Source organism: Brassica napus, chromosome C3 (genome assembly GCF_020379485.1).
Source record: "Brassica napus cultivar Da-Ae chromosome C3, Da-Ae, whole genome shotgun sequence".
Classification (NCBI taxonomy): domain Eukaryota; kingdom Viridiplantae; phylum Streptophyta; class Magnoliopsida; order Brassicales; family Brassicaceae; genus Brassica; species Brassica napus.
In genome coordinates this window covers 66,591,889-66,614,076 of record NC_063446.1, presented here as the reverse complement: position 1 = coordinate 66,614,076, position 22,188 = coordinate 66,591,889, and the positions used below count along the sequence as shown (strand labels likewise).

Below are 22,188 nucleotides of genomic sequence, written 5' to 3'. Positions count from 1 at the left end.
AGTAACATCCTCTCTCCTGCTGAATCTCTGGTCGTAGCACCTTCTGGAGATTCTTAACTTTCCCAGCAACAATCTTTGAGGTAGTACCTTTACTTGTTGTTCTTCCCTCGGAGTTGGAGCTTGGGACAAATTTGATGGGTCATGTATCACTCTTTCCATACCCAGTGTATCCTAGACCTCGAGGAGTCTGATCCTGTCTCCCCAGACTCAAGATTTTATTAAGTTCCTTTGACCCAGTGAGCATCCTGACAGTCATGTAATGATGTTCCAGCTTGGCATTTAAGTCAGACGATCGGGCCTTCTCGTTTTTCACTTGTTTCTCTAGTACTTCAATTTGGACAACAAGCCGTTCATTCTCCTTCTTCAGATCTGAGGTATTTGCCTCCTTCTTTCTTCCATCACCGAGTTATTTTCTAAGATTTATCACCGTGTTTTCCAACAAGCTTTTTTTCCTTTTTAAGACATAGATTCTCCTTACCAATCTGAACTACTGTCTGACACAGTTCTTGATAGTCAATTCCATCATCACCGTCTGCGCTTGACTGATCATCGTCAGTGTCAGTTTCTCTTTCCACGAACTCTGTGATGCCAATGAATGCTACGAAATTAGCTAGGTCCTCTTCATCACTGTCTTCTTCTGAGTCTATTTCATCAATCCCGAACATCGACTTCTCACGTCAACTCCTCTGATCATTGACACATTCCAGTTGAGTGTGTCCAATTCCTTTGCACTTGTAGCACTTGATTTCGCTCCTTCGGACAGTTGGACATTCAGTCTTGTAGTGTCCATACCACTTACACTCATGACACTGAACCTCGCTTTCTGATCGTTCTTTTCTGACTCAGATGTTTGTTTCTCACCTTCTGCAGCACGTCGTGATGTACTTCCTCTTCTTTGACCTGATTCGGCTCTACGAAGGACTTTGTCAAAACGCCTGACTAGCATACTTACTCGACCATCGTCATCTGATTCTTGTGATACTAGTGCGACTCCATTTCCTTTCTTTCCTCCGTCAATCTTCATTTCATGTGCTCTCAGCATCCCCACCACTTCATCAAAGCTTTTCTCATCTGTGTTTAGAGAGACTGACATAGCTGCCTTGTACGCGGTATACTTAGATGGTAGACACCTTAGGAACTTCTTGACCAGCTTCTTATCCTTGTACTTCTTTCCCAGTATCAAGGATTCCTAAGCTATGCCACTGAGTTGTGAGCTGAATTCTTCAACTGACTTATGTTCTCCCATTTTGAGATTCTCAAACTTGGATGCTAGATAATCCAACCGTGAGCTCTTCACTTTTGAAGTTCCTTCGAAATGAGTTTGCAGTATTTCCCATGCTTCCTTGGCTGTCTATCCCTGAATCAGCTCAAAATGCTTCTTCGTAATACTTGCATGTATAGCTGAAAGTGTTCTGGAGTTGAACTTCGCCATCTTGAGTTCCGTCTCGGTCCAATGTTCTTCTTCTTTGTTGGATTCAACACCATTCTCGTCCTTGACCTTTGGTTCTGACCATCCAGTTGTCACAGACTTCCACGCGATGACATCTTTATTAAGAAAACACCAGCTCATGATAGTTCTCCATTTCTTCCGCAGGATCTCACCTGTTATATAATCGAACGGGTGACCGCTCTGATACCACTTGTAAATGCAAGAATTAACCCACAAAGTAAAGCACATAGTACACCAGAGAATATCTCTACAAAGATATGTGTTATTATTAGTATTCTTTTAAAGTGAACTTACAAGTCTCTCTTTAAACAGAACCCGAACAAGATCAAGACCCTTCTTGACTTGTTCCCCTAGTCTCACACGTCCTAAGATCGAATACAAGATCTCTAGAACCTTTACCTCTTAACCCTTAGTGTTATTCACTCGCTTACGAGCTTAGTGAACTCCACTCTTATGCTAAGAATACAATTCTCTCGACAACCCTAATCCACATGTCGAGTATGACTATATATACAATACAGCCAAGTCGGCTATCCACGCCTATCTTCCCAATATTCACTATCTACCCAAATAAGGTAAGTTCCCTAAAAATCTCTCTAAAGTCTTTAAGAACTTTCCATTGTGAGATCTCCCTTCTCCAAGGTGAATCTCTTCAAGCTTGCTCCCAAGATGTCTTCACATTAACTTCGCCTTGGTCCGCAATCCTTTCTTCAAGTCGCAATCTTCATTTTGACTTGTTCATCCGCACGTACACTTCTCTATTGCAGACTCTGCTCCATTCGCTGCTGTACTTGCGTCTGTATCAGAACGTCCATCTGATCTTTGCATCTATAGGCTCTTCCACTTGGGAAGACCTTAAGCTAAACACCCTTTCTTAATGTGCAATGGAAGTCACTAGCTTAGGGCACTCATCTTCAAGATCAAGAGTCGACCCCGTCCATGTAAGTATCTTTAAATGCTAGACCATATTCTTCTTTTATACTATGCCAAAGATGACTGTCTCGTAGTTATGCTTCCGTTGTGGGAGGTACGCTTGAAATCATTATTTATCTTTTTTTTTTTGACATCAGAAATCATTATTTATCTTTTAAGTCTGGATTTCGTTGTTTTATATCTGATGGGCCTCAACTGAAAACCTTCCTCGGTGACTAATATATGACCCAGTATAACCTTTTCCCTCTGTTACGTTAGATAAAAGCTTTTAGAAAAAAAATTGTATTACAAAGATATATTTTTTATGTTTTTTATATACAAATTATAAATTCCAACAAAATTAATTAATTGAGAAACTATTGATTAAAAATATTAGAATTTGATAATTTTTTAAAAAGATGTATCTTTAATGTGTTTTCTTAATATGTGTGAAAATACATTTATTTTTTTAAAGAACAAAGGAATTTATTTTTTTAAAGAACAAAGGAAGTATCTGACTATATTCTACTCTCGTCTTCGTACTCCCATGTCATGATTAATGTCTTAGCTAAAGATTCTCGGGTGATGCAGTTACAAGTTACATGTATTACTGTTGGTTGTAATATCATATAATAAATCAGCGTTAAAATAAAAATATTCTAAATCAATCTGTATAATGTGTTACAGTATGTACGATATGTAGTCACCTAAGCAGTGCTCCATAAAATACTATGTATAAAAATCAGCTGTTGATTTCATTGTGCATTAGTACTCTATGGACTCGATTAATTCATAAATTTCTTCTAGCTATATTTTTGGACTGAAATCTAACCTCATCAATAATAATGACTTTATCAAGGTTAAAAATTATGAGATAAAAATCCAGCTTATAGATTTGTTTAAAACGATTTGGAGATAAAAGCCATATATACTAGTTTATTTTATGTTCAAATTTGAGTAAAATTAATGGGTGAACAGTTTTTTATCTGCTGCAAAACTTCTAACATCTAAAAATATTTAACGCCAAAAATATTTATATTGCACTTATTCAAAAAGTCACTTGTAAATGATTTAACAACTCTACAAACATTAATAGTATCAACGATATGCCAACAGTTTTTTCTTACTAAAAATATTTAAATTAACAAAATTTATAATATATCTGCAATTTATGTTGAGTGAAGAGTAGTAAATATAGTAAACATCAAGAGCAGTAAATATAAAATAAAAGGTCAATGTTTTGGTTTTTTTTTTTTCTATTTGTATTTGAAAATTGGTGTTTAACACTTTAATTAACACATTTTTCTTTATATAAAAATAATAACTAAAGACATAAATATAAACAGTAAAATTTTATTGGAGAACAAATAAAACTTTAAATTAATTAAAACAAAATAATGAATAATAAAATGTATCTGGTTTGTATTAATATGTGTGAAAAAAAAACTTAAAACATCAATATTTGAAATATAGAGGAGAGTAGTATTTATGAAATGATTGTTGCAATCAAATATATGAATGAATCATGTGGCACCAATGTTTTTAAAACCGGACTGGAAGCTGAACTGGATAATTATTTGGGTTACAGTTCAATATGGTTTGATCGGATCAAGTCTGGTTCAGTAATTTGGTTCAGTATTTTTTAATTTAAAAGTAAGTTAGTCAATATGATACATAATTAAAATATAAATAGATTTCATATAAAACATTATACATGTAAACTATTTTTGTTCATACGGTTAGTTTATATATTTTTGATAGTTTTAATGATTTTTACAAAGTTTAATAATTTTGAGATTCAATCCGACTATTTAACCGGTTCATGATCGAACTAAATATTTGATCCAATTCGGCTACGTGACCGGTTCCTGGTCCAACTACCGGGTCGGTCTGCTTTAAAAACAGTGTGTGGCACCCATAAAAACACGTAATAGAGTCTCTCGTATATTCATGTGGGAAAACAGAAGGATTTTGCAATAAGAAAAACCAAAAAAAATCAGACGAAAGTAACACAAAGAAAGTGAAAGCGAAATGGTAACGAATTGGAAAATTCCCAATTTATTGCATAAAGCAGACACCACTATCAAAGACGACGACGCAAAGATCAAATACAATCGCTCATTAGCTGCTTCACTATTATTATCTCTTTGATATTTTTTTTGGTAAGCAATGCTCTTTTTTTGTCTCAAAATACTAGATATGAGTCAAATGACAAATTGACAATGCCAACAAATACAAAAAGATGCAACATGATTGTAGGAGTAATTTTTTCAGTGAAACTATTTTTTTATTGCAGAGCAGTCTATCTAGTAACTCCACTATCCCAAACATCGTCGTATGTCTGGTGAATGCAGTAATCAATGAAGTCTAAACAAAACCATTTAAACCTAAATTTAGTGTTTAAAATGGTTTTAAAAACTATATTGACGAATTTTATTTTATATATGTTATATATTTGAACATCACGCTGTTACAAAGCTTGAAGAAAAAAGGACAACGAGAACACCTAAACAAAAAAATGTCTTCTTACACCTGTTTCATAGTCTTTTTCCTCTTCTCATTCCTCGCAAGCTTCACAGTATGCGCTCAAAATCATACATATATTTACCATATGTGTTACGAAAGAACAACGTATTCAAGAAACAGCACTTACTTCACCAATCTGAGAACCCTTCTGTCTTCTCTCTCTTCCCTCAACGCCTCCTACTCCACCGGATTCCAAAACGCCACGTCGGGACAAGCACCCGACAGAGTCACTGGACTATTCCTTTGCCGTGGAGATCTCTCTCCTGAAGTTTGCCGTAGCTGCGTCGCCTTTTCCGTCAAAGACATCTTCAACCGGTGTCCGAACGAGAGAGAAGTCGTGCTCTATTACGATGAGTGTATGCTCAGATACTCTGACGGTAACATTCTATCGACCACACTTTCAGGCGGCGGCGAAAAGACATTAAGGAACAACACGAATGTTACGTCTAGCCAATTTGAACGGTTCAACGATGTGGTCATGTCCACCTTAAACCAAGCCGTGAACGATGCCTTGGCAAATCCTCGAAAATTCGCTGTGAGAAAAGCTAGTGTTACAGTATCACAGACCGTGTACGGACTGGTTCAGTGCACTCCTGATCTGACGAGAGGAGACTGTCTAACTTGTCTGCAAAAGGCCATCAATGAGTTACAAACTGACAGTATAGGGGGAAGTCTTCTTATGCCAAGTTGTAATTCAAGATTTGAGATTTATCCATTCTACAATGAAACCACCATCACAGCTCCACCACCACCTGGTCAGTGCTCTCTTTACTTCCTCTGTTTTTAAGCCGCTGATTTAAGATTGGATGATTTTAAGGTAAATCTCATCAATAACTAAAACAACTTTTTTGTCTTTATATCCATCTTGAAATTTTCTCATTTGTCGAATAATTTTAGATTTTTCTCTTTTTATTTGTTGTTTTTGTGACAAACTTATTTTAGTGTTATTTGAAAGTCTTTTTTTTTTAATTTTCTATTTGTTATCTAACGATTTTTGGAAAGCAGGTAAAAGTAGGAACTCAAAGGTGTTAGTGGTATCCATTGTTGTGGCTATTACAGTTGCGCTTCTGCTTTCCATTGCTGGTTATTGTTTCCTTGCAAAGAGGACAAAGAAGGCTTATGATACAGCGCCTGCATTTGATGGTAAAGTTTAATGTAATGACCAATATTTTATTGGGTCTGATTAATGTGTTTAATGCTTAACTTTTTCATTGTGTAAAAGGAGATGAAATAGCAAGTGTAGACTCACTGCAACTGGATTACAGAATAATTCAAGCTGCAACAAATAATTTTTCAGAGAGTAACAAGATTGGCCGAGGTGGATTTGGCGAGGTTTACATGGTGCTCTTTAGGTCCTTTAACTGCACCTAATGTTGTGTATTTTCCATGAGTGACAATACATTTAGATAACAAGATGATTCTTATGAAAATGGTAGGGTACGTTTTCAAATGGAACTGAAGTTGCCGTGAAAAGACTGTCGAAAACATCAGCACAAGGTGATGCAGAGTTCAAGAATGAGGTGTTAGTTGTTGCAAAGCTTAAGCACAAGAATCTGGTTAGGCTTCTTGGGTTTTGTCTAGAACGAGAAGAAAGGATACTTGTCTACGAGTTTTTGCCCAACAAAAGCCTTGACTGCTTCCTATTTGGTCAGTTGCATTAACAGATTCTTTTAGCCATTTTTGAATTTTGAGGTCGCAAATATTTAGTGGTACTAGTAATATATGAACGTGTACAGATCATGCAAAGAAAGGTGAGCTGGACTGGACAAAACGTTACAAGATTATTGAAGGAACTGCTAGAGGGATTATGTATCTTCATCAAGATTCACAGCTCACAATTGTACACCGTGATCTCAAAGCAAGTAACATTCTCCTAGATGAAGATATAAATCCCAAAATAGCGGATTTTGGAATGGCAAGGATCTTTGGACTAGACCAAACTGTAGAAAATACAAGTAGGATAGTTGGAACCTAGTAAGTCTTCCCCCTAAGTCGAATTTTTTGATGTTCTTATTCATGTTTTTGCGAAAATACTAAAGTTTGGTTGTTGGTTTTAGCGGGTATATGGCTCCCGAGTATGCAATGCAAGGTCAATACTCAACAAAATCTGATGTGTATAGCTTTGGAGTGTCAGTACTTGAGATAATAAGCGGCAAGAAGAATAGTAGCTTTTACCAGGCAGACGGTGCACATGACTTGCTCTCATATGTAAGTTTATCAGCAATCAAGTTTCATATATACATCACTTACAATCTGATGTGTATAGCTTTGGAAATCAAGTATTGAATGATTGATAATTATTTAAGGCTTGGAGGCTTTGGAAGAATGGGAAACCTTTAGAGCTCATGGATCCAGTACTTGTAAGTAATTTCCAGATGACTGAAATGGTTCGATGCATCCACATTGGTCTTTTATGTGTGCAAGAAGATCCTGTCGACCGTCCGACCATACCGAACATTGTTCTGATGCTTACTAGCAACATTGTTACTTTGCCGGTTCCTGGTGAACCAGGTCTTTTCTTTCAGAGTAGATCCACAAACGACCCGCTTGATTCAGATCAATCTATGAAAAGCAAGTCTGTTCCTTGGTCAGTTGCCGATGTCTCGTTCACAGATTTATATCCTCGGTGAAGTGAAATGCTTACATTCATGCTTGACTCCTGAATAAACTGGTGGTAATGAGGATTAGTGTAAAGCTTGTTTCGTTGTACAAATGTTTGTATGTAACTGTAACGAGAAGTATATGTAGCTATGTATATAAGACATGATCATCTACAAGTCGAGTCACTTCTCTATATCATCTGGTCCGAGTTTTATCATCATCATTTTCTCTGTTTTCATCAAAATTCGATTTTTACTAAACACTTTAAATTTTTATCAGATTAGCCTCTTACATTCTCGAGGAGTCCTAAACAGGTCCATATTTGAGCGATAAAGGCTGGATCCACGAGACTTAACCGTGACACATTTCGTATAAACCTCCACTAAGCCTCACCGAATGATCAACTAGAAAATTTTAATTGTGTGGACAAATCAAATATCATTTGACCATTTTCACATTTTCAGAGATATAAAATTGATGTTGTCATCTTTGAGACCACTATAACCAGAATATGATTTGGATGACCCAACTAGCTTGCATATCACATTACCACCATACAAGCCAATCTACAAAGGACAACAAGAAAATAAACAAATACACATACCTTTATAATCTTAACTTCATACTTTTGGTTCAATATTACAATTATGAAATGACCATAATGCTGGGATAGAGATCTAAACATATAATAATAGAAGTTACAGACAATGCGCTTAAAAAAAAAGACAAAGATAATCAACATGTTGGATTATTATCACATATACCTTGGACTTGGGACATAATGTATAAGTTGGATAATCCAACTTGGATATAATAGTTGGATCTTCAACGAGGTTCTAAATGAGTGATCGACGCATCGTCAACCGACCAAAGGAAAGAACTGTTTGCACTGTTTCCACTTTTGTAAACAAATCCAGGTTCTTCAGGGACAGGTAGAGTGATTGTGTTACTGGTGAGCATCAAGATGACTGTGCTCATTCCCGGGCGATTGGCATGATCTTTCTGAACACATAACAGTGCAATATGAATGCATCTTATAACTTCGTTACGCTGGTAGCTCTCCATGATGGCTGGATCAACGATTTCTAATGGTGACCCCTTTCTCCAGAGCTCCCAGGCCTAAAATAATAATCAGTCGATGAATGAATACTCAGTTTTGGAAAGTTAATTCTGAATTTTGGTTAGCTAATACTTACATATGTGACCAAGCTGCTACCATCCGGCTGACAAAAGCTACTATTCTTCCGACCACTTATAATTTCAAGAACAATGACTCCAAAGCTATAAACATCTGATTTCATCGAGAAGTGGCCATGCATTGCATACTCAGGAGCCATGTAACCACTGGGACAATAAAAAACAAAACAGAGAGAGAACTTAAGACTACATACTACAAAAATGATTAATCAAAAGGAGCAATCAAATGAAACCGTATTTACTAGGTTCCAACGATCCTGCTCGTATCAGATTGAGTTTGGTCCATCCCCATAATCCTTGCCATTCCAAAATCTGCAACCTTTGGGTTCATATCGGCATCTAACAGAATGTTACTTGCTTTGAGGTCACGGTGAATGATTGTGAGCCGTGAGTCTTGATGAAGATAAAGAACTCCTCGAGCAATACCCTCGATGATCATGTACCGAGTTTTCCAATCCACTTGGTCATGTTTTGAAGGGCCTGCGTATACCACACATATTAAGTTCTGCAAGCTATAGCTTTACAAAGATGCATACTAAATTGGACTTACCGAAGAGGAAGAAATCAAGGCTTTTGTTCGGCACAAACTCATAGACAAGTATCTTTTCTGTCCCGTCCACACAGAATCCTAGAAGCCTAACTAGATTTCTATGCTGAAGCTTTGCCACCAGAACAGCCTCATTCTTGAACTCTCTTGCACCTTGTCCTGATGCTTTTGACAGCCTCTTAATCGCAACTTCTGTCCCTTTAAGAACGGCCTATGTATAATGAATATGACAATATCATCAGACAATGTAATTACCTTGTGGAAACTTTCTAAGAAAATCACAAAACTGGCTGGTCAGTCAAACAATATGTACCTTGTAAACGTCTCCAAATCCACCTTTACCAATTACATTTCTCTCTGAAAATTGATCTGTTGCAGCTTCAATTGTTTTGAAGTCAAATTGCAGTGGATTTGTTGAATGGTTATCAATACTAGACCCTACAGAAAAAAAGACAAGCAGAGTTATTGTGAAGTTTATTACAAAATTTAGTATATGTATGGTTCAGTACTATCAGTTTCATTTTCGGCTTACAAATAAAACATTATGTAAATTTGCAGAGCCATTAAAATTGTGGGATTATACCATATTTCAGGAAGGTGCACACGATGGGAATTAATATAGTCAGGTTTTAACCGCAAGTGCACATCAGTGCGCAGTAGTACTTACTCGAAGTTAAAAGCAAATACATCAAGAAATAAATCCAAATCAGACTCCCATATGATAAAGGAAAGGATAAATAAAACACCAAACAACTCACCTTGGCGATTAAAAGCTTTTAACTTCATCCTCCTGCAAACAAAAAATGCTAGAGCAAGTAATACAAAGAAGATTACTACGGTTGGAATAATAATTGCCACGATAATTCCAACTGAGATTGACTCGCCACCTGACACGAAGAAACAAAAACCATCAAATGTTTTAATATGTTTAAATCATGGGAAAACATAAGACAACTTACCTCTCTTGGTTGTATTAGTCCTCTGGCCTGCCGAAGGTGAGAGAGATGTTGGGGGTTGCGCCAAAGTAAGGTTAAAAGCTTGAAAGAAAGGATAAATCTCCGACCTGAAAGCGCAGCTGGGACGATAAACTATACCACCTTGCTTCCCATGGCAACATGATACATAGTCACTGACACATTGTCTTAAACAGATGTTGCATTCCCCCAAAGATATGAGTGGATTGCATTGCATTAATGCGTATATATTCTGTAAAGTTGTCCAAGGTACTGCTTCAGCTGCGTAGTACTTAAGTTCAGATGACGATGAAGTTGCTCTAGCTATCATACGACTTGTTAAGTTCTTCCACAAACTATCAAACTTGGGAAATTCGTATCTGATGTCTGCACTATTGTGCACTTCATAACTTGGTTTCAGTTCTAGCAAACCGAAAAAGAAACGGTTGGAGTAGCGTATCAAACAGAGAATTCCTCTGGCCTCCCAGACAAGGCCTTCTGTCTGGTTAAGACATACTTCTGTTAACCTATTATAACCACGTTCGAGACAGGTTGAGCAGACCGTTGGTTCAACACCTGGGATGCACAACCCAACAGCATACACCTTATCGGATCCTTGTCCAAGCGAAGCATTGTAGAAGCCACCTCGAGCTGAGGCATTAGAAGCGAGAGAAGAGATGAGAGTGTGACGGTTTGTATCATACTTATCATGTGGTATAAAATTCCCAGTTTCCCCACATCTTTGTGGAGACACAACATGAAAGCCTACAAGGTAAAACGAAAAGACTGGCAAGAGATTCTTTAGTTTCATTTTCAAGATCATCACACAGATGCTGTTTGGGTTAGGACACCAAGCAAGTGCAAGTGTGTGTGTATATATGCATATACCGTTTCATGGGATACATGTACAATGATTGTTAAAATTATATGAATGAATCGTGTGACACACAGAAGGACACGTTACAGAAATTAGAGCAAACGCTATCAAAGAACAAGACGAGACAAAATGTCGATTCATGAGCTGCTTCACAATTGCTATCTCTTTGGTATTTTTTGTAATCAACTCTTCGTTGGTTTTTTTTTATAAAAAGAAAAAAATAGCACTAAATCAAGTTTTTTTCTCAAGCTAGCACTCAAGTCAAAAGTCACAAAAAATAGCACTTAATGTTTTATCAAAAGTCACAAATTTAGGGTTTAGAGTTAAAGGGTTGAGTTTAGAATTTAGCTTTTAAGGTTTAGGGTTTAGAGTTTAGGGTTTAGGGTTTAGGGTTTAGGGTTTAGGGTTTAGCGTTTAGAGTTTAGGGTTTAGAGTTTAGGATTTAGGGTTTAGGGTTTAGGATTTAGGGTTTAGGGTTTAGAGTTGAGAAATGAGGTTTTGGGGATAAGATTTCAAATTTTAAAAAATAAAAAAATTAAAATTTTCAAAAGATAAAATGTTATTTTGGTCATTTTAGTTTTTGAATGCTATTTTTGTGATATAAACTTAGAAATGTGCTATTTTGAAGATTTGTCCGTTTTTTTTGTTAGTCACAAATGACACGTACTCCAAAGCTATACACATCTATCTGACTTTAGTGATAAACAGCTAAATGGCATGGCCTTAGCACCAAAGGACAAAACTTTACCTACACCAAAAGATCAACTGATTCTTAACGAAACGTTGGTTAATTTGTGTTTGAAGATTCCAAATTTCCAACCATTAAATTATAGATATACCATTGTACTAAAAAAATGGTCAAGTTTTGAGTATGTATAATTCGTAATATCCTTACACGACACAAGCTACAAAATTTGTATAATTAGCATCATGTGATTATTTAACTAATTATAAGTTATTAGAAAGATATGAAATTTGTCCAAAAAAGAAAGATCTGAAAGAAAAATCGTTACGTTATTGGAAAGGGGACACGCATAATAAAAGAACTTTTTTCATTCTATGAACATCTATTTCTAGGCCTGGGCGTTGGGTCTTCGGGTTGGGTTCGGCCCGGTTCCTTTCGGGTCTGTTTCTTTCGGGTCCTAAATATTTAGACCCAATAGGTACTTAGAAATTTTCGGTTCGGGTTCGGGTCGGTTCTTCTCGGGTCCGGGTCGGTTCGGGTCTATACTTAAAATACCCATAATTTTTCGGGTTCATATCAGGTCCGGGTCGGGTTCGGGTATTTAGGATCTGAAAAAGACATGACATACTCAATTCCATCAAATTTAGTTGATATTTGTCATATATATCTAAAATTTTACAAAATAACTTAATGGAACTATTAATAATTAAAATAAACTTTTCAAACTCTAAATTTTACATTTTAAAGCTTCATATTACTTTAAAAATATTACAAAATAATAATAAATGTTGTTAACAAAAGATATTTCAACTAAATTATAAAATAATATATATATATAATATAACACAAAAACATCATAGTTTTAGATATACATGTTTTTAAGTCGGGTACAAATCAGTTCTTATCGGCTCTATTCGGGTCGTTTCTTTTTGGGTCCGGGTCTATTCGGGTCGGTTCCTTTCGGTTTCGGATCTATTCGGGTAAAAACATTTAGACCCAAAAGGTACTTATAAATTTTCGGTCCGGATCCGGGTCGGTTCCGGTTCGGGTTTTCGGGTCCAGGTTAAATTGCCAAGGACTAACGATTTCTATAGTCACTAGTAGGCATGGGCAAAATAACCTATATCGAAGAACCGAACCGGAACCGAACCAAAATACCCGAAACCGGAACCGGACCAATACCCTCAAATACCCGAACGGTTCCTATATTTTTTATCCGAAATAACCAAAACGAAGCGGAACTGAACCGAGAACCGAACGGGTACCCGAATATATAAAAAATATTAATTATATATACATATAACATCACTAAATATATATTTTTAATTTAAAATTCTATTAAAAGTATCTGAAAATATTTGAAGATAACTAAATTATTATAAAGTATCCAAACTACCTGAAAGTATCCGAAACTATCCGGATAGTTTTATCCGAAATATCCAAAGTAATCCGAAATGTCCAAATTTTTTATCTAAATCATCCTAATTATTTGATATTTTACCCTAAATAACCGATATTTTATCCAAATTATCCGAAATACCCGAACTATCTGAACCCGAACCGGATCCAAATGAGAACCGAACTTTTTCCGGATATTTTCCGGTTCCTACATTTACTATCCGAATCGAACCGAACCAGAAACTATCCGAACCGAACCGAACTGAAAATAGGTCAAGTACTAAAATGGATCCTCTAGCCCCTATCCGAACTACTCGAACCGAACCGATACCCGAAATGCCCAGGCCTAGTCACTAGATAAAAAAATTGTTGTTGAGAAGATAGATAGATAGACTACTTTCAGAAACTATAAAATACTCCATCCGTTTCATTTTCAATGTCGTTTTGGTTACGCACACATATTGAAGAAACAATTAATTTTGTATATTTTCTATATTAAAAACACAACTACCTATACACCTAACCATATTTCAACCAATATAAAAATAAATTGTTTGAGGAAGCGGACACAAAGTGGGTCAGGGCTGCGGATAGAGAGCATAAATCTTACAACAACAAAAATCATCGAAGTGGCCACCGTGGAGAGGAGGAAAGTTCTCGTCATAAGAACTTCAGAAGGGAGCAGACAAGGACTCACTATCAAGATGATCACACAAGACTTCCTGCAGGCCCGAGAGGTGAAAGAGCAGCTCGCAGTGAGGCTAGAACGGAAGGGAATGAAGAAGGCGAGATCAAAGAGATGGAGAGGTCAAACCATAAGGAGGAGAAGGTACAAGATCAGGCACAACCTTCCCAACCTTTTCTTGTTGAGTTAATGGAGACTCAAGGAGAACTACCTAAGGTAATATCGAATCCTTCTGGTGGAGAACAAGAGCTAGACTTGGAACATATGGGTTTGGGTTTAGTGGAAGGTAATAACTTAGTATCTGATGTGGGTATGGGATTGGAAGAACATCACATTGGTATTGCTAGTATCGGGAATAAGGAGAGTTTGGAGACTGAGTCTCACGTGATTTTTGATTAGGAGATAGAGGAAGATGTTAGAATGCAGGAGGTTGCGACGGAGGATCTCGAGGAAAAGAAGCATATGGAGGATATGAAAGGGAAAGACCGGGTTACTGGAGAGATGGAGAAGAGGCAGGGAACACGTAAAAAGGCGGTTAAGCCGTCTCTAGGTGCAGCAGCTTCCAACACGTTGAAGATGGCTCAGTTGATGGCGGCCAAACGCACGGTAGCCAAACCAGGCATTCGTCATGGTGATCACTCTAAGGGCGCATAAGTTCCAAAACATGATCCTGCAAAGCAAGCGAAAGATCCATGAATCAAGTAATTAAGCTAGAGAAGTTACGTGGGCATGTTATGGTTTATGGTTTTTTTTTACAGTTTCAATAAGCTCTTTGAGCATTTGCACTTGTTTTATCTTTGATTTTCTGTTGGTGTATGGTTGTTTCTTGTTATCTTGGGCTTTGGAATGGTCTTTCAATAAGGTTTCTAAAAGGAATAAAAACGGTTTGTTAGTTTGGTACTGGTGGTATCATTTTTTGTTGCAAGCCGCATACATCAGAATTTATGGGATTAGTTCTTTTTCTTGTATGCTTTATTATCAAGAAAAGGCTTTATGGTTTTCTTTATCTACGTGGTATTAGATTATTTCTGGTCATTGGAGGCAAGCTTTGGCTATCTCATTAACATTGACGGGATTAGTGTGCTTGGTTTCATCACACCAAACATATCAAAAAATGTGTCGAACGGAAATTTATTGGTTTCAAGTAAATGAGTGGTTTGGTAGTATAAAAGAAGAGCGGCTTAGTTGGTTTTTTGGAAATTTTATTTGTTTTGGAGTTAGCATATTCGGTTTGAACAAGACATTTGAAAAGGACATGGCTACCGCTAGCGTTTGCTGTTCCAGTAACGTATTGTCTTCTCACAAAAAACAATATGTATTGTTTTGAAATAGGAATGAGAATATTTATGATACAAGGTCAATTCCGGATCTCTTTATACCTGGCTGGTTATATCATGGGTGCAAATCCTTAACCTTTTTTTTATGAAGGTTCTAAGTTGGAATTGTCGAGGAATGAGAAGTAAATGAACTATGAGTTATCTGAAGGAGATATGACACAAACACAAACCAGATTTTTTATTTTTATCAGAAACAAAGTAGGAGTTTGACTTTGTACAGAGATTTCAACTTCACTCGGGATTCGATAATCTGGTTACAGTGGATCCAAATGGAATGAGTGGTGGATTAGCACTTTATTATAATAATGAGTACCAGATTAAGATTCTATATTCAAGTAACCAGATGAGAGATGTGGAAGCAGTAGTGTTGGGAAAAAGGGTGTTTCTAACATTTGTTTATGGAGATCCGGTCCAAAAAAATGAGGGAACAAGTATGGGAACGATTAACTCGGTATGGACTTTCAAGATCTGAACCCTGGTTTATTATTGGAGATTTAAATGAGATTACTGGAAATCATGAAAAAGATGGAGGAGCTCTGAGAAATGCGGATTCGTTTATTCCCTTTAATGATATGATAAGAAATAGTGGCTTGTTGGAGTTTCCGGCCTGGGGTAACAAAATGTCATGGCAAGGGCGAAGAGGAAAAGAAAAAGGGACAATTACGGTTAGATGTCGTTTAGACCGAGCCTTAGCAAATGAGGAGTGCCATATTCTATTCTCATGTTCGTATACAGAATATTTAGGGATGGTGGCGTCTGATCATCGGCCAGTGGTGGCGTTCCTAGAAGATAAAGTTCCCAGGAGGAAAGGGCAATTTTGTTTTGATAAGAGATGGGTTGGACAAGAGGGCCTTATGGAATCCATTTCAATGGGCTGGTCAGATCATAGTGTAAGAAGAGAGGATGATATAGTGGCAAAAATTAGCAACTGTCGCCACGAAATTGCAAAATGGCGGAAGAACAATCCACCATACGGAAAGGAAAAAATAATGATTTACAGAAAGCTCTCGAAGAAGTACAAACAAATAATACTATATCTCAGGAGGATATTGTGTAGGTGTCCAGGAAGTTACAAGAGACATATAAGGATGAAGAAGATTATTGGTATCAGAAAAGTATGAATATGTGGTATTCTTCTGGGGATCTTAATACAAAATTTTATCACGCTTTAACTAAGCAAACACGAGTTCGTAATAGGATCGATGGATTACATGATGCTTCGGGGAATTGGATTACAGAGGATAATGGGGTGGAGAAAGTGGTTGTAGACTATTTTGAAGATCTATTCAGTACCACTTCACCTACAGAGTTCGAAATTTTTCTCGCAGAGGTAATAAAGGGTATCACTCCTCAGATGAACCAACGATTGTTGAGGTTAGCGACTGAGAGTGGGTTAAAGAGGCTTTATTTATGATGCACCCAGAAAAGGCACCAGGGCCGGACGGCATGACAGCTCTTTTTTTTCAACATTCCTGGCATATTATTAAGAATGATTTGGTAGAAATGGTAAACAATTTTTTGGTTTCCGGAGAAATGGACCCAAGGTTAAATATTACTAATATCTGTATCATTCCAAAAACGGAGAGGCCAACAAAAATGACAGAGCTGAGGCCAATTAATCTATGTAATGTCGGGTCTAAAATTATATCGAAGGTATTGTGTCAGCGGCAAAAATTATGTCTTCCGTCCCTCATCTCAGAAACTCAATCGTCCTTTGTGGCTAGGCGGTTGATAACTGATAACATTCTCATAGCCCATGAGATGTTTCATGGGTTACAGACTAATAAAGCATGTCAAGGAAAGTATATGGCAATTAAAACGGATATGAGTAAAGCGTATGATCGAGTAGAATGAGATTTTATTAAGGCTTTACTAGAAAAGATGGGCTTTGATCTTCAATGGATTAAGCTAATGATGGTGTGTATATCATCAGTTCAATATCGGGTTCTACTGAATGGCCAACCACGTGGTCTCATTATTCCACAGAGTGGGTTAAGACAAGGAGATCCTTTATCTCCTTATCTATTTATACTGTGTGCTGAGGCTTTGATTGTAAATATTAAAAAGGCGGAGAGTGAGAAACATCTGACAGGTATGAAGGTAGCCAGAGCATGTCCATCAATTTCTCATTTGCTTTTTGCGGATGATAGTCTATTCTTCTGTAAAGCCCAAAGAGAAGAATGTCAATCTATTCTTAGGATCTTAAAGGAATACGAGATGGTATCAGGTCAACTCATTAATTTTGATAAGTCTTCGATCCAATTTGGGCATAAGATCGAGAAATCAATTAGGCAGAAATTAAGGGATATTTTGGGTATTCAGAATCTTGGAGGAATGAAAACTTATTTAGGATTACCAGAAAATCTTGGGGGCTCAAAAATTCAAGTTTTCAGCTTTGTGCAAGATAGGCTAAACAAAAGAGTTAACGGGTGGACTTTTAAGTTTTTCAAAAAAGGTGGAAAATAAGTGATTATTAAATCAGTAGTTACGGCATTACCAAATCATGTGATGTCTTGCTATCGATTACGTAAGGTAACCGCAAAAAAATTGACAAGCGCGGTAGCACAATTTTGGTGGAGTCCAGGGGGAAGCACAAGAGGAATGCATTGGAAATCATGGGACAACGTATGTGTTAGCAACGAGGAAGGAGAATTGGGGTTCAAAGAAATCACTAATTTTAACACAGCGATGCTTGGTAAACATTTATGGCGTTTGATTGAGAAGCCTAATAGTTTATTCTCTCGCTTTTTCAAAGGTTGGTATTACAGGAATGCATCACCCTTGGAACCGATTCGCTCACTCTCCGTCATATGGCTGGCGGAGTATCACATCTGATAAATATCTGGTAAGCAAAGGACTAATTAAACGGGTGGGATCAGGATCATCTATGTCGGTATGGAATGATCCCTGGCTCCCAACCACTCGCCCGAGACCAGCTAATAAAAACCAACACAATCATTACCCAGACCTCACAGTGGATTATCTCATTGATCCTACTTCGCGAAATTGGAACTTGCAGGCAATTCGGGCTTTAGTGGACCCACATGATGTGAAAATTATAGAAAATATACCTCTGAGTAGAACCCAGATGGTAGATAGAGATGGTTGGCATTTCACAAATAATGGGAAATATACGGTCAAATCAAGATATCAGGTACAACGGGTTTACCCAGACAGGGAAAGATCACCAGTAATGTTTGGACCTTCAGTAGACGCTTTGAAGTCATTCTGCTGGAAAATACAGTGTCCACCAAAGATATAACATTTTCTATGGCAATTGGTAACAAGATGTGTAGCAGTCAAGAAAAATTTGGAAGCGTGAGGGATAACTAGTGATATATGTTGTGCAAGATGCAGAGCTGACGAGGAATCAATTAACCATGTGTTTTTTGAATGTCCTTCAGCACTACAGGTTTGGGCTCTTACAAAGATATAATCAAATCCAGCTATTTTCCCAACAAGGTCTCTTTTTACAAACATGGATCATCTTTTCTGGAGAGTTTCTCCGCAATTAGATGATCATCAGTTTGCATGGATTCTATGGTACATCTGGAAAGGAATGAATAATAATTTTTTTAGCAATCTGGATATTGATCCTATGGATACGCTTAAATTGGCAGAAATAGAGTCCACACTTTGGACTGAAGCGAAGATAGCAAAGGAATAGAGGACAGTATCACAGGCAGAGGTTATGTCATTACCGTTAATCTCAGGTAGAAGGTGTTTCACAGATGGTTCCTGGAAAGAGAATGATGGTTTCTCCGAACAGGGTTGGTTCAGTACTTTAGAAGGTTTTGATGGGCTGATGGGGGCGAGGAATGTTCGGGCTAGTCTCTCTCCTCTCCATGCGGAGATGGAAGCACTACTCTGGGCAATGGAATGTATGAGGAACTTACGTCAGTTTCAGGTTACGTTTGCAACGGATTGTTCTTAATTGGTGAAGATGGTTTCAGAACCAGAAGAATGACCAGCTTTCGCAAGTTATTTAGAAGATATTAAAGTTCTGAAAGAAAATTTTTTCTGATCAGAGATTGTCCATGTACCAAGAACGCAAAATAGGCGGACAGCCTAGCAGGTTGTGTCAGGAATCAGCCGTCTTTCGTCGTTCACATGGATCAATATCTTCCAGTTTGGTTTACAGAGTCTGTATGAGTCTGTTTAAGTCGATGAAAAAAAAAAAAAAACTTGCTAGAAGGTGACTGTCCATAATTAAAAATTGGAAAACAAGAAAAGATAGTAAAATAATATGTGGATATGCTTTGGTACGAAAAGTAAAGAGTCAACATTGATTTGGAAAGAAGTTGGAGACCACAGGTCCGCAAGTGAAGTCCATAGAGTTCGTTGGCATTTTAAGGAGACAGTAAAACGTGGGGATAAATTTTAGCACCTTAGCTACTAAAATTTTAATAAACGCATTTGGTATTTTACTAAAATAAATTTCTTACAAAAGATACTTCTTTTAATACATGAACTAGCACATGAACTACAACTGTACGTGATAGAATATAGAAAACGTTATGTTAAACCTAGTATATTTCTTAACTTCGTTGCAATCCAATCTCTGAATACGTAAACAGAATACTCTAAGTCAATAAAAGCAATCAATTTCTTAAATGAACCTAATAGCTTCTGGTGATCTGGCTTTAAGTGATTAAACTATTTGATGAGTAGGAATGTTCGGTTAGTTGGTTTAACGATGATTTACGTACTTTGTGTCTGCTGTCAGTATTGACTTGTTCCGAGACCAATTACCTCTGCTGTACGCAACTGATTGATGCCGCTTAATCGACAAAAGTTACACATATGATGTCTTTTGATATTTTCAAGAATAAACGAATTGGAAAATAAATCTAAATCTTCCTTTTTTTTTTAAATCTGAATTTTTTTTATTTTACAGTATCTACTAACGAATATAAAAATATATTATTTTAAAATTATCAAAACTTTGATCAAACGAAAAATTTAAATCAACTGAAATATATTTATTTGGTGGATGAAAAAATATTTAGAATTTACGACACATTGCAGATAAAAATGATGATATGAACGCAAAATATAACCCAGGACCTCGTAGTCCAGCGGTACTGCCTCTTAGGGGGCTGGAAAGTAGGCTGTTCGACTTGCGGGGAGGGGGAGGCGTGTCCAGGACCGCAAGACCCAAACGAAGACTGGCGCCGGGCCTAGGTGGTGGACCGCAAGGTCAACACCTGGTTAAACAAAAAAAATGAACGCAAAATATACAACATAAACTACTATGAAACTAAATACAAATTCAGTGTCCACCAGGACAGACCTTCATCACTACGCGCTGAACAAAAACTCAGAATTGTTCAACAATGAAACATAAAACTGAAGAAATAAAAAGTAATGATAAATAAATAAATATCTATGTATATATAATATATATATATGGAATCATTGAGGTAGGTTCTCACGGCTAGTCCAAAGCGTTAAAGGTAGCAACGCTGCTCCGTAAGTCAGTGCATGGGATGAGACGACCTCCACTGTAACTTCTCCGTGAAGAAGACACAGCTCAATTATCCTGTGACGTATACTACCACCAGATCTCCATAACCAACATTCTACTCCGTTGCTTGATTTAGACTGTTTTGGTGGAAGTAACGGAGTAGAATGTTGGTTATGGAGATGATTTTTCTTTATATATCTTTTGTAATAAAGAAGATACTTGGTTAAAAAAGACAATAAAATTTGATAGGCAAGATAAAGTTTTTGGAAGAAAAATACCATTGTTGTTAACTTTATAAATAGATAGAACTTAAAAGAAAATGAATAAATTGTTAAACAAAATTTGGAATCGATGCATTGATATTAGGGAAAATTGCCAAATATGATTTCAAACACAAAGTTAAACCCAAACTTGAATCAAATGCAAAAATAACCTAAAAGACTATTGAAATTACAACCAGTCCCTTGTGAACAAATAAAAAAACCGAATTTTTTTTACGTTTCTAACCCCCGTAAGTCGTCTGGTCTAGTTCTACTTAGAAATAATTTAAAATTTTTGTAAAAAATATTTTGATAAGTGAAAAATTGAACTCATATAATTAACATATGTTCTAAGAGATAAATTAAGATATAACAAAATTTAATTGTTTTCAACATAGATAAGTGAAAGTAGTGAGTCATGATATTCTTTAGTTTAGGTTTTGCCAACATATGTTGTAGTATTGTATGTGTTCTTAGGGTTAGAATTTGGAATGCATAAATGTTTTTTTGAAAAATTTAAAATTTACCTAAGTGTGTTTATTTCTGTGTATAGTAAACACTATTTAAGAAGAACTACAACTTTATAACGTGGTTAGTTAGTTAATTTAGTTTAGGGGTTAAATTTAGGGTCTGGGATGACTTACTAGTAAGTCGTCTGATGTACAGTATTCAATAGACGACTTATTAGTAAGTCGTCCAAACCGGACCGAACCTTTAATTTTACAATGTACTTTTAAACCTAACCGGATTATTTACAGGCCATATATAAGGGGTTTTTCTTTTTTTTTATTCACAGTTTCGCGAAAATCAGAAAACCCTAACGCCGTTTCTCTCAAAGGCGATTTCGAAGGCGATTTTCGTCGATTCTCTCTAATCCATCGTTCTCGCTGCCGGTTATCTCTCCGCCGTTATCACCGTCGTTCTCACCACCGTTCTCACAGCCGCTTCCTCTATTTAAGATCCGAGAGGAAACCCTAGCGTGCATTCTCTCAGAGGCCTCTCGTTGAACTCCGCCGCCGGTAAGTTATATCTCTTAATGTCGAGTGATTGATTGAGAAAAAGATGAACATAAAACTGGAAGTCTTGGAAGACTTATAATTAAGTCGTCTGGAAAGTCTTCCAGCTGGAAAAATTGCCAGACGACTTAATTATAAGTCTTTCAGCTGGAAAACTTGCCAGACGACTTAATTATAAGTCTTTGATTGTTTGAGATGGTTGTCTTTGATTGTTTTGCAGGCAAAAAAAAATGGAGATGCCAGAACTCCCCCATAGGATATATACATTAGGGGAAGA

General features: G+C 36.8%; 2 protein-coding genes, 1 long non-coding RNA gene and 1 pseudogene across 6 annotated transcripts; 2 read left to right on the top strand and 2 right to left on the bottom strand.

The window, feature by feature from the left end:
* Positions 1 to 2,267: 2,267 nt before the first annotated feature.
* Positions 2,268 to 2,399, bottom strand: LOC125584696 (annotated as a pseudogene).
* Positions 2,400 to 4,775: 2,376 nt separating this feature from the next.
* LOC106390610 (cysteine-rich receptor-like protein kinase 10) lies at positions 4,776 to 7,682 on the top strand. 4 transcript variants are annotated; one of them, XM_048752891.1, is made up of 7 exons: positions 4,776 to 5,643; positions 5,894 to 6,031; positions 6,114 to 6,220; positions 6,325 to 6,535; positions 6,625 to 6,862; positions 6,946 to 7,096; positions 7,195 to 7,682. In XM_048752891.1, the coding sequence occupies exons 1-7, from the start codon at positions 4,881 to 4,883 to the stop codon at positions 7,516 to 7,518; spliced, it is 1,932 nt and encodes a 643-aa protein (XP_048608848.1). In that variant the 5' UTR covers positions 4,776 to 4,880; the 3' UTR covers positions 7,519 to 7,682. The 4 variants fall into 4 exon arrangements, with proteins under 4 accessions (XP_048608848.1, XP_013686565.1, XP_013686566.1 ...); XM_013831111.3 differs by having other exon boundaries at positions 6,114 to 6,229; XM_013831112.3 differs by having other exon boundaries at positions 6,111 to 6,220.
* A 394-nt stretch (positions 7,683 to 8,076) lies between these two features.
* On the bottom strand, positions 8,077 to 11,172 carry LOC106394730 (cysteine-rich receptor-like protein kinase 14). The gene is made up of 7 exons (XM_013835289.3): positions 10,193 to 11,172; positions 9,992 to 10,120; positions 9,547 to 9,671; positions 9,237 to 9,444; positions 8,929 to 9,166; positions 8,686 to 8,833; positions 8,077 to 8,608 (listed from the first exon to the last, which is right to left on the bottom strand). The coding sequence occupies exons 1-7, from the start codon at positions 11,007 to 11,009 to the stop codon at positions 8,315 to 8,317; spliced, it is 1,959 nt and encodes a 652-aa protein (XP_013690743.1). The 5' UTR covers positions 11,010 to 11,172; the 3' UTR covers positions 8,077 to 8,314.
* Positions 11,173 to 13,443: 2,271 nt separating this feature from the next.
* LOC106394785 lies at positions 13,444 to 20,383 on the top strand. The gene is made up of 2 exons (XR_007321368.1): positions 13,444 to 14,047; positions 14,231 to 20,383. It is a non-coding gene; the product is annotated as an uncharacterized LOC106394785 (long non-coding RNA).
* Positions 20,384 to 22,188: the final 1,805 nt, after the last annotated feature.